The following is a 19,064-nucleotide window of genomic DNA, read 5'->3' on the forward strand; positions in this document are numbered from 1 at the left end:
TTTTAAACAACTTATATGAATATGGAAGTGGAAGTTTGTCATAGGGTGGGGGAAGAGGCAAAGGTTCTGGGAGTGATGAAGAATGTAAGAAAAGTGACAACATTATCTCGGAAGTGAAAGTTGGTAAGTTTGAAGGAATAGTATTATTTATTTATTTATTTATCTATTTTGCTTTGTCGCTGTCTCCCGCGTTTGCGAGGTAGCGCAAGGAAACAGACGAAAGAACTGGCACAACCCACCCCCATACACAATGTACACACACACACGCCCACCCACGCAAATATACATACCTATACATCTCAATGTACACATATATATACACACACAGACACATACATATATACCCATGCACACAATTCACACTGTCTGCCCCTATTCATTCCCATCGCCACCTTGCCACACATGGAATACCATCCCCCTTCCCCCTCATGTGTGCGAGGTAGCACTAGGAAAAGACAACAAAGACCCTATTCGTTCACACTCAGTCTCCAGCTGTCATGCAATAATGCCCAAAACCACAGCTCCCTTTCCACATCCAGGCCCCACACAACTTTCCATGGTTTACCCCAGACGCTTCACATGCCCTGATTCAATCCACTGACAACACGTCAACCCCGGTATACCACATCGATCCAATTCACTCTATTCCTTGCCCTCCTTTCACCCTCCTGCATGTTCAGGCCCCAATCACACAAAATCTTTTTCACTCCATCTTTCCACCTCCAATTTGGTCTCCCACTTCACCTCGTTCCCTCCACCTCCGACACATATATCCTCTTGATCAATCTTTCCTCACTCATTCTCTCCATGTGACCAAACCATTTCAAAACACCCTCTTCTGCTCTCTCAACCACGCTCTTTTTATTTCCACACATCTCTCTTAACCTCACATTACTTACTCGATCAAACCACCTCACACCACACATTGTCCTCAAACATCTCATTTCCAGCACATCCACCCTCCTGCGCACAACTCTATCCATAGCCCAGGCCTCGCAACCATACAACATTGTTGGAACCACTATCCCTTCAAACATAGCCATTTTTGCTTTCCGAGATAATGTTCTCGACTTCCACATATTTTTCAAGGCTCCCAGGATTTTCGCCCCGTCCCCCACCCTATGATTCACTTCTGCTTCCATGGTTCCATCCGCTGCCAGATCCAATCCCAGATATCTAAAACACTTTACTTCCTCCAGTTTTTCTCCATTCAAACTTAACTCCCAATTGACTTGACCCTCAACCCTACTGTACCTAATAACCTTGCTCTTATTCACATTTACTCTTAACTTTCTTCTTTCACACACTTTACCAAACTCAGTCACCAGCTTCTGCAGTTTCTCACATGAATCAGGCACCAGCGCTGTATCATCAGTGAACAACAACTGACTCACTTCCCAAGCTCTCTCATCCACAACAGACTTCATACTTGCCCCTCTTTCCAAAACTCTTGCATTCACCTCCCTAACAACCCCATCCATAAACAAATTAAACAACCATGGAGACATCACACACCCCTACCGCAAACCTACATTCACTGAGAACCAATCACTTTCCTCTCTTCCTATACGTACACATGCCTTACATCCTCGATAAAAACTTTTCACTGCTTCTAACAACTTGCCTCCCACACCAGAGACTTTTGGATGTTAATGTGCTGAGAGTTGCAACTGGAGGGATGTCTGATCATTCTCTTGTGGAGGCTAAGGTGAAGATTTGTATGGGTTTTCAGAAAAGAAGAGAGAATGTTGGGGTGAAGAGGGTGGTGAGAGTAAGTGAGCTTGGGAAGGAGACTTGTGTGAGGAAGCACCAGGAGAGACTGAGTGCAGAGTGGAAAAAGGTGAGAACAAAGGAGGTAAGGGGAGTGGGGGAGGAATGGGACGTATTTAGGGAAGTAGTGATAGCTTGCGCAAAAGATGCTTGTGGCATGAGAAGAGTGGGAGGTGGGTTGATTAGAAAGGGTAGTGAATGGTGGGATGAAGAAGTAAGATTATTAGTGAAAGAGAAGAGAGAGGCATTTGGACGATTTTTGAAAGGAAAAAATGCAAATGAGTGGGAGATGTATAAAAGAAAGAGGCAGGAGGTCAAGAGAAAGGTGCAAGAGGTGAAAAAGAGGGCAAATGAGAGTTGGGGTGAGAGAGTATCATTAAATTTTAGGGAGAATAGAAAGATGTTTTGGAAGGAGGTAAATAAAGTGTGCAAGACAAGGGAACAAATGGGAACTTCAGAGAAGGGGGCTAATGGGGAGGTGATAAAAAGTGGTGGTGATGTAAGAAGGAGATGGAGTGAGTATTTTGAATAGAATGACAGATATAGGGTGTTTTGGTCGAGGTGGTGTGCAAAGTGAGACGGTTAGGGAAAATGATTTGGTAAACAGAGAAGAGATAGTAAAAGGTTTGCAGAAGATGAAAGCCAGCAAGGCAGCAGGTTTGGATGGTATTGCAGTGGAATTTATTAAAAAAAAGGGGTGACTGTATTGTTGACTGGTTGGTAAGGTTATTCAATGTATGTATGACTCATGGTGAGGTGCCTGAGGATTGGCGAAATGCTTGCATTGTGCCATTGTACAAAGGCAAAGGGGATAAGAGTGAGTGCTCAAATTACAGAGGTATAAGTTTGTTGAGTATTCCTGGGAAATTATATGGGAGGTTATTGATTGAGAGGGTGAAGGCATGTACAGAGCATCAGATTGGGGAAGAGCAGTGTGGTTTTAGAAGTGGTAGAGGATGTGTGGATCAGGTGTTTGCTTTGAAGAATGTATGTGAGAAATACTTAGAAAAGCAAATAGATTTGTATGTAGCGTTTATGGATCTGGAGAAGGCATATGATAGAGTTGATAGAGATGGTCTGTGGAAGGTATTAAGAATATATGGTGTGGCAGGCAAGTTAACAGCCCTGCCTTTTGGCAAATTGGTCAGAGCAATAGACAGAAGCAGTAGATGGGAACATTTAGAAAGGAGCATTAGGTAGAAACATTGGGTATAAGTAGTAGGTAAGAACATTATGCAGGAGCATTAGGTAGAACCAGACAATAGCAACATCAGGTAAGAGCCTCTGCAAACACTGCCCAAGAGTTGCCCTCTGCCAGTGACCTGTTAAGGGAGAGGCAAAAGCCTAAGAAGCAGCACTGGAGTTTACTAGTTATGGAGACTCTACTGCCATGCCCACCCCCTTGAGGGAGCTCCAGTTGGGAACAGGAATCAGAGATTTAGATAGATGGATAGATAAGCTAGTGACATGTATCACTAGTGTCTGTTGTCACACAAAAATAAGATGTAAAGTGTTACACTAGAGATTAAGTTGGAAGTGTAAAAGAGATCTGAAAGTGGACAGTGAGCTGTGGACATTGGAAAAGCTCTCAGTTTGCAACCTACAGTTGTATAAACCACTCATAATCAAAACAGGTGCTCAAAGCACCTTTAGCTGCTACGAAGTCACGTCATGACAAATAAAAGAATGGAAAATATTTAAAGACTGTTAAACATTTGGATGGAAGATCAATATCAGCATTACCCTTCATGATCACAGGTAATCATTCACACATAGGTCTAAGTTTATTTGAAGAGCTGAGACAGAAAGAGGGTGCTAGAGATGAGTGAAACTTTTGTGGCAAGTCGTGAGTGGTGTGAGCAGTTTAAGAGGCGCTCAAACTTACACAGCATAAAGATTGTGAGTCAGAATGCAAGTGTAAATGCAAAAGCTGCTACTGCTTACCCAGCATTATTGGAAATCATTGAAGGGGGATCTAAACCACAGCAAATGCTTAATGTGCAAGTGATTGCCACAGAGAACTTAAAATTCAAAAGAGGTGAGAAAAAAAAGGGCACCAAGGTTCAAGCCCTGGAAAGATTGCATACCCATGTGCACTAGACTGGCTTGTGGAAGTCCTGCCACATGCTAGTACATGCTCGATCATGCAAGCAATCGCCCACTAATGATTTTTGAAAAATTTCAAACTTTTCCCATCAATGTTTAACTGATTTAGTCTTTGGGACTCTTTTACCCCAACATCTAAGGCTATGCTCTGGCTGCTGGGTTGGATCACAGATCAACCAGGTCGATGGAAGACACAGCCCACAGGCCTATGCAGCCAATACTGCCTGGCACACTTTGTAGGTACTTGTCCAGGACCCTCTTCAACCTCTCTACTGTGCAACCCATGATGTTTTCGTGGTTGCATGCAGGACGTTGAAAAGTCTCAGACTCCATATTTTTGAGATGTCCTCTATTTTTGTGCATATCATACCTTTGGATTTCTGAGGTAGAATTTCATAAGCCTTTCATTTTGTCAAGTCAAAGGAAATTTATTTCAGCTGAAGTGAAAGTTCGGGACCATGCTTTAAGGATTTTCTAGGAATACATGAACGTATACCTCTCCCATCTAATTTACATGGAGTACAGCCTCAGCGAATTCAGCTGTTCCCAATACTTCAGTTCCTTTGCCATTTCAGGGGGACATGAAAATCTCCAAACACTTGCTAATTCTATGATTTCACCTTCCTTGTAGGGTGATTTTAGAACACAATAGTCCTTTCATGAAAAAAATAAGCGACTTGTGAATTACCATCACTGGTTTTTCTTCCCTCATCTTTAAAATCCACTAGATCCACCTCACCTTCCACCTGAGGAAGGCAACTACTGTTTCAATGTATTCACTGAAAGTTAGGTCATTAGATATCCTTAATCTGCAGTCTTTCATATTCTTCAATTGGTTTATGACAGTGCCTGTCTCTGTCCAATACTCTGTATTCTATTATTTCTTCATTTTCCCCAAATTTCAATATCTTTGTGGACAATGCAGATGGAAAAAGGTGTCTACAGGGAAACAGTACAGCAAGGGAAATCTGAGTTTCTTCTGTTATCATTCTAACTCCACAATTTACAAAGAAACATAACAAAACAGTTCTCCTCTCATACCCCCTGCTAGATCCACCCACTTTTCAGTATTACTCTAAACTCATCATAAACAGATGTTCTCTAAAAAAAATTCTACAACTTTTCTTGTATAAGGAACAGCAGTATCACATTATCTCACTGAGCAATATTTCACAGTTCCAACAAGTGAAAATTAGGATGCAAACTCAAATCATATGTAACCTACTGTAGTTCAGATGGGCTTTAAAAATAATGCAGTTGGAGGCATGAAAACCACAAGGAAAGGGCTGAAACATCTATCACATGCCAATTTACAATGAAAAGCACAGTATAAAAATTCTGACTACAAAGACAAACTTATGGCCCTTGATAATGGCAAAGATCCCAACTGTGAATGTGCCCTAGTGTTCTTTGGAGAGCTTAAAGATCCTTCAATTGGCTTTGTGGAAATTTACAGAGAAAAAGTGACATTCCACCAATATTAACATTAGATAGCTTTTTCAAAAGAATTAGGGAATTTCTTCTCCACCTACAGTTGAAATGGTTGCTGAGTAAAATAATTCTGGTGATCAGGGAGACAATCCTAGTACCCCTCTCTATTACTTCCAATAATCTTCACTCCACCCAATTCCACTCCAATATCACCTGATCACACTTTCTTGCAAGACTTCGTCACATATCACATCAATCATACGATAGAAGTGTGTGCTAAACCACTCCTAAGATAAGCTCTTACATATAAATACCATACTAAAGAGTATGACACATAAATCAGTGCTCAGCAATGTAAACCCTTAACATAATAGATAAGACCGGTGAATGTTCTTCAAAAAATTGACATAGAACCTGAGTACATACTTTCAGCAAAAAACAAATGAAAATAAGTAAAATGGCAAGCCTTGATAAGTTTTATCTGAGAACAATGAAAGGTGAAAAACAAGATAGTGAAGTTCTTCACTGTCCTTTTCAATAAGTCACCTGTTAAGGGAAAAAAGACCAATTTTAAAAAGAAATAATAAGTCAATGCCCAGAAATTATCATCCTATTAGAATAATGTCTGTAGTTGGAAAACTCATGGAAACTATCATTTAAGATAAAATCATAAGCCATTTAGAGGACCATCACTTAATAATTCTCAGCATGGCTTTCAATGATATCACTTAAGTCAGACAAATTTTCTCAATTCCTTTTATGATATAATCAACATGTATGACAAAAATAAAGCATTTGACATTGACGTTATCTATTCAGATTTTCAAAAAGCTTTCGATAAGGATCCACATCAAAGGTTACTTGCAAAAATTATGTCACATAGCACTGATGGGGTTGTACTTCAGTGGATAGGAAAATTGGTCAACTGGCCATAAACAAAGAGTTACGATTAATGGTCAAGCCTTAAAACAGCTAAACGTAGCAAGTGAAGTGCCTCAAGGATCAGTCTTGGGCTCTGTTTCTGTTTCTGGTTCTGTTTCTCATATTTATCAATGATACTGATATTGGGTAGCACTGCAATATATCAAAATCTGATGATGATACAATGCTAGGAAATAAATCTACAAATGAAGATGAACATCTATAGCTTCAAACTGACAGAGACAAACTGATGGACTGGGCTCATAAGTGGCAAATGAATATTTATATCGACAAGCACAAAGTTTTACTTACCTGTAGTAAAAAAGAAAAAGGCAAGCGCAAGCTACTGTATGAATTCTGCTGAACTGAAAAACGTAAATTAGAAAGAAAAGACTTCGGTGTAATAATCTCAAGTACCCTAAAACAAAGCAAACAGTGCACAGAAGCAGTGTTGATAGTAAAAGAAATTCTTAGATTCACAGGGAAGGCCTTCGAATTTAAAGTCCATGGAAATCATCCATACCCTACAATTCACTGTTCCATCTACATCATGAATACTGTGTTCACTTCAGGTCACCCTGCCTAAAAACAGACATCAAAAGAATAGAGAGAGTACAGCATTAAGCTACCAAGATGATTCCTGGACAGAGAAACAAACAGATTAAACAACTTGAATTTATTTAGCTTAGAAAAGATAAGGTTAAGAGATGATCTGTTATAAGGATTCAAACTGATCAAAGTCTTTGACAATCTTGCGCTATCAAATTACTTAAAACATGATTTGTCTAATTTTACTCATTGTATTGGTTAAACATGCATGGGCAAATGTTCAATTTTGAATGAGGCAAAAGTACTTTTCCTTCAACAGGATTATTAATGCATAAAATCATTTGGCAATCAGAGTGGCTGAAAGCAGTACTATTGATATGTTTAAGAATGGCTTTAATTATCATTATTTCTTTATTATACTTAATCACCGTCTCTCACATCAGCGAGGTAGCTCAAGGAAACAGATGAGGAATGGCCTAACCCACCCACATAACATAAATGCTTTGATAAATACTTTGCTTAAAGTCCATTCCTTTCAATATTTGTGCCTCCTTAGTCACAATGACAACTTGCAGGTAATTCACTGTGAATTATCTGTATGCCTTCCAACTTTTGCCACACTAACTTGAGAGTTACCAGAGACAGCCTTAAAAAGTCTAATAGTCGGTTGCTGTTTGCATTTCTTTGTATAACAAGTTCAAAGCATTCATTTAATGACATTTCACAGAATGACAAGTATTCCAGGTACATAACCAGGCATTACGAGGGAGGTCCTTGTATCAAAAAAGTTCATGCATCCACAAATAAAATGCTGTACTGAGGGTTAATCATTATCTAGATCTGAAGCAAGATCTGATTAAAAGTTTTCAAATAATAACCGCAAGAAAACTATTTAATACTGATCTAGATATTTCTTCTAAATTCATCTAATCTAACATCAACAGAAATGACATAACACTAAAATTCAGCACTAAATAAACTGATTTGCTTTCCTTTAACATAAAACATACAAAATCTGTCATTACTAACCTTTACTACCAGTTGTCACTGGAACATTCCTGGGTCGAGTTCTGGCATCGAAGATAATTGGTCTTTGTACCCAGGGGATGAAGAAGTGTGTGCCCTCACCAATAACTGTATCCTTAACACCAGCAAATCTATCAAAGATGACAGCACGATGGCCTGCATCAACTGGAAAAAGTTGATTAAAAAAGTTTAAAAAAGTTATTTCATGACAAAATAAACATCCAAACAAATATGATCATTCCTTGTGTCAATTTATCAATCAATCGGAAAACAAGAAATCTAATAACTGCATGACCCTTACCCTATTATACAATCTTTTATGTACTTCATGAATAATGGAGAGAGGGCTTTGAGGATTATGGGAATTGTGGAGGTTAACATGTTCTGTACAAGACAAACAAAATGAATCTCATCAATGGCACAGGTCTTATTTCACTGAGGTGGATAGAAGACTGCAAGAGCAAGCAAGAACTTATGAATTCATCGTGCATGAAAAAATATTTCTTGAACAATGCAGCCACTAAACATATTCCATTATCTTCAAGCTTTGGTCCTTACCCAGAAGTTTCCCATTAGGGAGTGGCCCTGATAAGTCTCCAGGCCACCCTACCCAAACACACTTCCCCTATATGGTTAATCCCTCACATTATCCTGATCATTTTCCCCAATGCAGTTCTTAAAATTTCCCCCTTATAAAATGCTACTTGTCTTCCATTTACTTTCTTTACTATGACCTTGATCCCATCTATTTTCTTTCTTATCATGATGCAGCATACCCACAAGAACAAACCAAATCTCATGTCATTTTCTCGGTGACATCCCACATCTATACACTTCAGTGCTTATTCCATTCCATTTTTCAACAACACAAGTACCCTCAAATAATCTATTTCAGATGCCTGAACTCTGTTAGCATTAGCTTTATTCAATCTCCATGTTTCAAATCAGTAAGACACAGGTGACCGAACATGGCTGTCTTACAGTCCTTTTTTGACAGTCATAATCACGAATGTTCTTTTCTTTCATAATTCTCCCAACATTCCTATCACACTTACTCCTGTGGAGAGCTCTCTCCCTTGATTCTTTTACCACGACACATTTGGGATTTTAATTCTTACCCTGGATACCTCTGTCGAATATTACAAATCATGGCATGCATGAAACAATTATCATGAGTAATCACTGATACACACATACAAAAAGTATATTTACCATCTATCCCCAACATACATCCGAGTTCTGTTCTGACCAACCAGTCGGATCTCGAAATGGACATATGTCAGATGTATGTCAGCATAGCAGGTAGAATTCATATACCAGTACAACATTCTTTTATCCTACTCAATTTCCATCATGATTATCTTGATTTCATTCACCGGCTTTATCATATGATTATGTAGTTTCATTTTACCTTTCATCTAAGATTCTTTAGTTCATATTTCATCATTCCTACTATTTTTGTAAGCAAGTTCTAATATGATTATCTCAGTTTTGTTTCACCAGCTTTATCAATTGACTTTTTCAAATCACTCTATGGTTTATAAAAAAAAAAGAAAAATTCTTTGGTTTTTCTTTCTCCCTTTTTGGCAGCTCCTTCATCAGCATTTGCTGCTTTACCTGTGACTCAAACAATGTACAAGCTATATCTTCTTTTAAATCTATTGAACAAACCAAGACTTGCTGTGAAGTTCTCAATGTAATCCTTGTCCACTCACTACTGCAAAGTCTCAAAAAGAATTCCAACCTTCACCTGAGTTCTGAGTAAGCTTGGTGCTACACATGTTTGAACTTGACCTTCCATGCACAGCATCATCTACTTTTCCAGAAATAAGTTCAGTTTATATTACTGTCACTTTGATTTTCATTATTTCTTTCTTTGTCTTATATGAACTTAATTGCTTTTTCCCATTTTAGTGTGGCAGTGCCAGGAAACAGTAGAAGAAAGGCACACCCACTCAAGTAAACAACACATATAGGTATGTAATTCCATACACACATATATACACATTCATATATATATATATATATATTTTTTCTTTTAATATACTTTGTCGCTGTCTCCCGCGTTAGCGAGGTAGTGCAAGGAAACAGACGAAAGAATGGCCTAACCCACCCACATACACATGCATATACATACACGTCCACACATACACATATACATACCTATACATTTCAATGTATACATATATATACACACAAAGACATATACATATATACACATGTACAAAATTCATACTTGCTGCTTTTATTCATTCCCGTCGCCATCCTGCCACACATGAAATGACAAACCCCTCCCCCCACATGCGCGCAAGGTAGTGCTAGGAAAAGACAACAAAGGCCATATTCGTTCACAATCAGTCTCTAGCTGTCATGTATAATGCACCGAAACCAAAGCTCCCTTTCCATATCCAGGCCCTACAAAACTTTCCATAAATTACCCCAGACGCTTCACATCTGATTCAATCCATTGACAGCAAGTCAACCCCAGTACACCACATCATTCTAATTCACTCTATTCCTTGCATGCCTTTCACTCTCCTGTATGTTCAGGCCACGATCACTCAAAATCTTTTTCACTCCATCCTTCCACCTCCAATTTGGTCTCCCACTTCTCGTTCCCTCCACTCCGACACATATATCCTCTTTGTCAATCTTCCTCACTCATTCTCTCCATGTGACCAAACCACCCTCTTCTGCTCTCTCAACCACACTCTTTTTTTATTACCACACATCTCTCTTATCCCTGGGGACATGGGAGAAAGCATACTTCCCATCATTCCTCAAGTGTCGTAGAAGGTGACTAAAGGGGACAGGAGTGGGGGGGCTAGAAACCCTCCCCTCCTTGTATTTAAACTTTCTGAAAGGGGAAACAGAAGAAGGAGTCACACAGAGAGTGCTCACCCTCCTCAAAGGCTCAGTTTGGGGTGTCTAAATGTGTGTGGATGTAACCAAGAGGAGAAAAAAGGGAAAGATAGGTAGTATGTTTGAGGAAAGGAGCCTGGATGTTTTGGCTCTAAGAGAAACGAAGCTCAAGGGTAAAGGGGAAGAGTTGTTTGGGAATGTTTTGGGAGTAAAGTCAGGGGTTCGTGAGAGGACAAGAGAAAAGGAAGGGGTAGCACTACTCCTGAAACAGGAGTGGTGGGAGTATGTGACAGAGTATAAGAAAGCAAACTTTAGATTGATATGGGTAAAACAAAGTGGATGGAGAGAGAAGGGTGATTATTGGTGCATATGCACTGAGCATGAGAAGAAAGATCATGAAGCAAGTGTTTTGGGAGCTGCTGAGTGAGTGTGTTAGGAGTTTTGATGCATGAGACCGGGTTACTGTGACAGGTGATCTAAATGGAAAGGTGAGTAATGTGGCAGTTGAGGGAATAATTGGTATACATGGGGTGTTCAGTATTGTAAATGGAAATGGTGAACAGCTTGTAGATTTGTGTGCTGAAAAAGGACTAGTGACTGGGAATACCTGGTTGAAAAAGGAAGATATACATAATTATAAGTATGTAAGTATGAAAGATGGCCAGATAGCGTTATTGGATTACGTGTTAATTGATAGGCACAGGAAAGAAAGCCTTTTCGATGTTAATGTGCTGAGAGGTGCAACTGGAGGGATGTCTGATCATTATTTTGTGGAGGCGCGAGGCGAAGGTGAAGATTTGTAGAGGTTTTCAGAAAAGAAGAGAGAACGTTGGGGTAATGAGAGTGGTGAGAGTAAGTGAGCTTGGGAAGGAGACTTGTGTGAGGAAGTACCAGGAGAGACTGAGTGCAGAATGGAAAAAGGTGAGAGGAAAGGACGTAAGGGGAGTGGGGGAGGAATGGGATGTATTTAGGGAAGCAGTGATGGCTTGTGCAAAAGATGCTTGTGGCATGAGAAGTGTGAGAGGTGGGCAGATTAGAAAGGGTTCTGACTGGTGGGATGAAGAAGTAACATTATTAGTGAAAGAGAAGAGAGAGGCATTTAAACGATTTTTGCAGGGAAATACTGCAAATGACTAGGAGATGTATAAAAGAAAGAGGCAGGAGGTCAAGAGAAAGGTGCAAGAGGTGAAAAAGAGGGCAAATGAGAGTTGGGGTGAGAGAGTATCATTAAATTTTAGGGAGAATACAAAGATGTTTTGTAAGGAGGTAAATAAAGTGTGTAAGACAAGAGAACAAATGGGAACATCAGTGACGGGGGCGAATGGGGAGGTGATAACAAGTAGTGGTTATGTTAGGAGATGGAGTGAGTATTTTGAAGGTTTGTTAAATATGTTAGATCATAAGAGTGGCAGATATAAGGTGTTTTGGTCGAGGTAGTGTGTGAAGTGAGAGGGTTTTAAGGAGAATGATTTGTTAAACAGAGAAGAGGTAGTAAAAGCTTTGCAGAAGATGAAAGCTGGCAAGGCAGTGGGTTTGGATGGTATTGCAGTGGAATTTATTAAAAAAAAAAAGGGGATGACTGTGTTGCTAAGTGGCTGGTAAGGATATTTTATGTACGTATGACTAATGGTGAGGTTCCTGAGGATTGTGCAAAGGGGATAAAGGTGAGTGCTCAAATTACAAAGGCATAAGTTTATTGAGTATTTCTAGAAAATTATATGGGAGGGTATTGATAGAGAGGGTGAAGGCATGTACAGTGCATCAGATTGGGGAACGGCAGTGTGGTTTCAGACGTGGTAGAGGATGTGTGGATCAGGTGTTTGCTTTGAAGAATTTATGTGAGAAATACTTAAGAAAAGCAAATGGATTTGTATGTAGCACTTATGAATCTGGAGAACAAATATGATAGAGTTGATTGTGATAGTCTGTGGAAGGTATTAAGAATATATGGTGTGGGAGGCAAGTTGTTAGAAGCAATGAAAAGTATTTATCGAGGATGTAACGCATGTGTTAGAATAGGAAGAAAGGAGTGATTGATTCTCAGTGATTGTTGGTTTGCGGCAGGGGTGCGTGATGTGTCCATGGTTGTTAATTTGTTTATGGATGGGGTTGTTAGGGAGGTAAATGCAAGAGTTTTGGAGAGAGGGGCGAGTATGCAGTCTGTTGTGGATGAGAGAGCTTGGGAAAAAAGTGAGTTGTTGTTAGCTGATGATACTTCATCAGATGTATGGTAATAAAAAGAGTGTGGTGGAGAGAGCAGAAGAGTGGGTTTTGAAATGGTTTGGTCACATGGAGGGAGTGGGTGAGGAAAGATTGACAAAGAGGATATATGTGTCAGAGGTGGAGGGAATGAGAAGTGGGAGACCAAATTGGAGGTGGGAATATGGAGTGAAAAAGATTTTGAGCAATCGGGGCCTGAACACGCAGGAGGGTGAAAGGCATGCAAGGAATAGAGTGAATTGGAACGATGTGGTATACCGGTGTCGAGGTGCTGTCAATGGATTGAACCAGGGCATGTGAAGCGTCTGGGGGAAACCATGGAAAGTTTTGAGGGGCCTGGATGTGGAGAGGGAGCTGTGGTTTTGGTGCATTATACATGACAGCTGGAGACTGAGTGTGAACAAATGTGGTCTTTGTTATCTTTTCCTGGCGCTACCTCACGCACATGCTCGGGGGAACAGGTTGTCATTTCATGTGTGGTGGGGTGGCGACGGGAATGAGTGAAAGCAGCAAGTACGAATTATGTACATGTGTATGTATGTATATGTCTGTGTGTATATATATATATATATATATATATTTTTTTTTTTATACTATTTGCCATTTCCCACGTTAGCGAGGTAGCGATATAGATACATATATATATATATATATATATATATATATATATATATGCCCTGGTTCAGTCCGCTGACAGCACGTCGGCCCCGGTGTGCCACATCAATCCAGTTCACTCTATTCCTTGCCCTCCTTTCACCCTCTTGCATGTTCAGGCCCCGATCACACAAAATCTTTTTCACTCCATCTTTCAACCTCCAATTTGGTCTCCCACTTCTCCTCATTCCCTCCACCTCCGACACATATATCCTCTTGGTCAATCTTTCCTCACTCATTCTCTCCATGTGCCCAAACCATTTCAAAACACCCTCTTCTGCTCTCTCAACCATGCTCTTTTTATTTCCACACATCTCTCTTACCCTTGCGTTACTTACTTGATCAAACCACCTCACACCACACATTGTCCTCAAACATCTCACTTCCAGCACATCCATCCTCCTGCGCACAACTCTACCCATAGCCCACACCTCGCAACCATACAACATTGTTGGAACCACTATTCCTTCAAACATACCCATTTTTGCTTTCCGAGATAATGTTCTCGACTTCCACACATTCTTCAAGGCTCCCAGGATTTTCGCCCCCTCCCCCACCCTATGATCCACTTCTGCTTCCATGGTTCCATCCACTGCCAGATCCACTCCCAGATATCTAAAACACTTTACTTCCTCCAGTTTTTCTCCATTCAAACTTACCTCCCAATTGACTTGACCCTCAACCCTACTGTACCTAATAACCTTGCTCTTATTCACATTTACTCTTAACTTTCTTCTTTCACACACTTTACCAAACTCAGTCACCAGCTTCTGCAGTTTCTCACATGAATCAGCCACCAGCGCTGTATCATCAGCGAACAACAACTGACTCACTTCCTAAGCTCTCTCATCCACAACAGACTTCATACTTGCCCCTCTTTCCATATATATATTATCCCTGGGGATGGGGAGAAAGAATACTTCCCACGTATATATATATATATATATATATTTTTTTTTTTTTTTTTTTTTTATACTTTGTCGCTGTCTCCCGCGTTTGCGAGGTAGCGCAAGGAAACAGACGAAAGAAATGGCCCAACCCCCCCCCCCCCATACACATGTACATACACACGTCCACACACGCAAATATACATACCTACACAGCTTTCCATGGTTTACCCCAGACGCTTCACATGCCTTGCTTCAATCCACTGACAGCACGTCAACCCCTGTATACCACATGACTCCAATTCACTCTATTTCTTGCCCTCCTTTCACCCTCCTGCATGTTCAGGCCCCGATCACACAAATCTTTTTCACTCCATCTTTCCACCTCCAATTTGGTCTCCCTCTTCTCCTCGTTCCCTCCACCTCCGACACATATATCCTCTTGGTCAATCTCTCCTCACTCATTCTCTCCATGTGCCCAAACCATTTCAAAACACCCTCTTCTGCTCTCTCGACCACGCTCTTTTTATTTCCACACATCTCTCTTACCCTTACGTTACTTACTCGATCAAACCACCTCACACCACACATTGTCCTCAAACATCTCATTTCCAGCACATCCATCCTCCTGCGCACATCTCTATCCATAGCCCACGCCTCGCAACCATACAGCATTGTTGGAACCACTATTCCCTCAAACATACCCATTTTTGATTTCCGAGATAATGTTCTCGACTTCCACACATTTTTCAAGGCTCCCAAAATTTTCGCCCCCTCCCCCACCCTATGATCCACTTCCGCTTCCATGGTTCCATCCGCTGACAGATCCACTCCCAGATATCTAAAACACTTCACTTCCTCCAGTTTTTCTCCATTCAAACTCACCTCCCAATTGACTTGACCCTCACCCCTACTGTACCTAATAACCTTGCTCTTATTCACATTTACTCTCAACTTTCTTCTTCCACACACTTTACCAAACTCAGTCACCAGCTTCTGCAGTTTCTCACATGAATCAGCCACCAGCGCTGTATCATCAGCGAACAACAATTGACTCACTTCCCAAGCTCTCTCATCCCCAACAGACTTCATACTTGCCCCTCTTTCCAGGACTCTTGCATTTACCTCCTTTACAACCCCATCCATAAACAAATTAAACAACCATGGAGACATCACACACCCCTGCCGCAAACCTACATTCACTGAGAACCAATCACTTTCCTCTCTTCCTACACGTACACATGCCTTACATCCTCGATAAAAACTTTTCACTGCTTCTAACAACTTGCCTCCCACACCATATATTCTTAATACCTTCCACAGAGCATCTCTATCAACTCTATCATATGCCTTCTCCAGATCCATAAATGCTACATACAAATCCATTTGCTTTTCTAAGTATTTCTCACATACATTCTTCAAAGCAAACACCTGATCCACACATCCTCTACCACTTCTGAAACCGCACTGCTCTTCCCCAATCTGATGCTCTGTACATGCCTTCACCCTCTCAATCAATACCCTCCCATATAATTTACCAGGAATACTCAACAAACTTATACCTCTGTAATTTGAGCACTCACTCTTATCCCCTTTGCCTTTGTACAATGGCACTATGCACGCATTCCGCCAATCCTCAGGCACCTCACCATGAGTCATACATACATTAAATAACCTTACCAACCAGTCAACAATACAGTCACCCCCTTTCTTAATAAATTCCACTGCAATACCATCCAAACCTGCTGCCTTGCCGGCTTTCATCTTCCGCAAAGCTTTTACTACCTCTTCTCTGTTTATCAAATCATTTTCCCTAACCCTCTCACTTTGCACACCACCTCGACCAAAACACCCTATATCTGCCACTCTGTCATCAGACACATTCAACAAACCTTCAAAATACTCATTCCATCTCCTTCTCACATCACCGCTACTTGTTATCACCTCCCCATTTACGCCCTTCACTGAAGTTCCCATTTGCTCCCTTGTCTTACGCACCCTATTTACCTCCTTCCAGAACATCTTTTTATTCTCCCTAAAATTTACTGATAGTCTCTCACCCCAACTCTCATTTGCCCTTTTTTTCACCTCTTGCACCTTTCTCTTGACCTCCTGTCTCTTTCTTTTATACTTCTCCCACTCAATTGCATTTTTTCCCTGCAAAAATCGTCCAAATGCCTCTCTCTTCTCTTTCACTAATACTCTTACTTCTTCATCCCACCACTCACTACCCTTTCTAAACAGCCCACCTCCCACTCTTCTCATGCCACAAGCATCTTTTGCGCAATCCATCACTGATTCCCTAAATACATCCCATTCCTCCCCGACTCCCCTTACTTCCATTGTTCTCACCTTTTTCCATTCTGTACACAGTCTCTCCTGGTACTTCCCCACACAGGTCTCCTTCCCAAGCTCACTTACTCTCACCACCTTCTTCACCCCAACATTCACTCCTCTTTTCTGAAAACCCATACTAATCTTCACCTTAGCCTCCACAAGATAATGATCAGACATCCCTCCAGTTGCACCTCTCAGCACATTAACATCCAAAAGTCTCTCTTTCGCACGCCTGTCAATTAACACGTAATCCAATAACGCTCTCTGGCCATCTCTCCTACTTACATAAGTATACTTATGTATATCTCGCTTTTTAAACCAGGTATTCCCAATCATCAGTCCTTTTTCAGCACATAAATCTACAAGCTCTTCACCATTTCCATTTACAACACTGAACACCCCATGCATACCAATTATTCCCTCAACTGCCACATTACTCACCTTTGCATTCAAATCACCCATCACTATAACCCGGTCTCGTGCATCAAAACCGCTAACACACTCATTTAGCTGCTCCCAAAACACTTGCCTTTCATTCATTTCAAGCTAAAAGTTTGTTTCTAAATTGTTCTTACATTTTTCATATGTATATATATGTATGTGTGTGTGTGTGTGTGTATGTGCATATGTGTGTGTGTGTGTGTGTGTGTGTATGTATATATATATGTATATTATCCCTGGGGATAGGGGTGAAAGAATACTTCCCACGTATTCCTCGCGTGTCGTAGAAAGCGACTAGAGGGGACGGGAGCGGGGGGCCGGAAATCCTCCCCTCCTTGTATTAACTTTCTAAAATGGGAAACAGAAGAAGGAGTCACGCGGGGAGTGATCATCCTCCTCGAAGGCTCAGAGTGGGGTGCCTAAATGTGTGTGGATGTAACCAAGATGTGAAAAAAGGAGAGATAGGTAGTATGTTTGAGGAAAGGAACCTGGATGTTTTGGCTCTGAGTGAAACGAAGCTCAAGGGTAAAGGGGAAGAGTGGTTTGGAAATGTCTGGGGAGTGAAGTCAGGGGTTAGTGAGAGGACAAGAGCAAGGGAAGGAGTAGCAATACTCCTGAAACAGGAGTTGTGGGAGTATGTGATAGAATGTAAGAAAGTAAATTCTCGATTAATATGGGTAAAATTGAAAGTTGATGGAGAGAGGTGGGTGATTATTGGTGCATATGCACCTGGGCATGAGAAGAAAGATCATATATATATATATATATATATATATATATATATATATATATATATATATATATATATATATATATATATATATTTTCTTTCTTTTTTCTTTCAAACTATTCGCCATTTCCCGCATTAGCGAGGTAGCGTTAAGAACAGAGAACTGGGCCTTTAAGGGAAATCCTCACTTGGCCCCCTTCTCTGTTCCTTCTTTTGGAAAAAAAAAAAAAAAAAAGGGAGGATTTCCAGCCCCCCACTCCCTCCCTTTTAGTCGCCTTCTACGACACGCAGGGAATACGTGGGAAGTATTCTTTCTCCCCTATCCCCAGGGATAATATATATATATATATATATATATATATATATATATATATATATATATATATATTTTTTTTTTTTCATACTATTCGCCATTTCCCGCGATAGCGAGGTAGCGTTAAGAACAGAGGACTGGGCCTTTGAGGGAATATATATATACGTATACATATGTAAGTAGGAGAGATGGCCAGAGAGCGTTATTGGATTACGTGTTAATTGACAGGCCCGCGAAGGAGAGACTTTTGGATGTTAATGTGCTGAGAGGTGCAACTGGAGGGATGTCTGATCATTATCTTGTGGAGGCTAAGGTGAAGATTTGTATGGGTTTTCAGAAAAGAAGAGTGAATGTTGGGGTGAAGAGGGTGGTGAGAGTAAGTGAGCTTGGGAAGGAGACTTGTGTAAGGAAGTACCAGGAGAGACTGAGTACAGAATGGAAAAAGGTGAGAACAATGGAAGTAAGGGGAGTGGGGGAGGAATGGGATGTATTTAGGGAATCAGTGATGGATTGCGCAAAAGATGCTTGTGGCATGAGAAGAGTGGGAGGTGGGTTGATTAGAAAGGGTAGTGAGTGGTGGGATGAAGAAGTAACATTATTAGTGAAAGAGAAGAGAGAGGCATTTGGATTATTTTTGCAGAGAAAAAATGCAATTGAGTGGGAGATGTATAAAAGAAAGAGACAGGAGGTCAAGAGAAAGGTGCAAGAGGTGAAAAAGAGGGCAAATGAGAGTTAGGGTGAAAGAGTATCATTAAATTTTAGGGAGAATAAAAAGATGTTCTGGAAGGAGGTAAATAAAGTGCGTAAGACAAGGGAG

General features: G+C 40.6%; 2 protein-coding genes across 2 annotated transcripts in view; one reads left to right on the plus strand and one right to left on the minus strand.

Annotated features, from left to right (window-relative positions):
- mRpL11 (mitochondrial ribosomal protein L11) overlaps positions 1-19,064 on the plus strand; it is a 130,273-nt gene that overhangs the window by 56,990 nt on the left and 54,219 nt on the right. The window lies entirely within an intron of this gene.
- The window catches only part of Phb1 (prohibitin l(2)37Cc), a 74,882-nt gene that overhangs the window by 47,061 nt on the left and 8,757 nt on the right, over positions 1-19,064 (minus strand). Inside the window, exon 2 of the mRNA XM_071676610.1 lies at positions 7,807-7,968. Coding sequence (XP_071532711.1) covers positions 7,807-7,968 — 162 coding nt within the window. The remainder of the gene's footprint in view (positions 1-7,806; positions 7,969-19,064) is intronic.

This window comes from Panulirus ornatus, chromosome 2 (assembly GCF_036320965.1).
Source record: "Panulirus ornatus isolate Po-2019 chromosome 2, ASM3632096v1, whole genome shotgun sequence".
NCBI classification, from domain to species: Eukaryota; Metazoa; Arthropoda; class Malacostraca; order Decapoda; family Palinuridae; genus Panulirus; species Panulirus ornatus.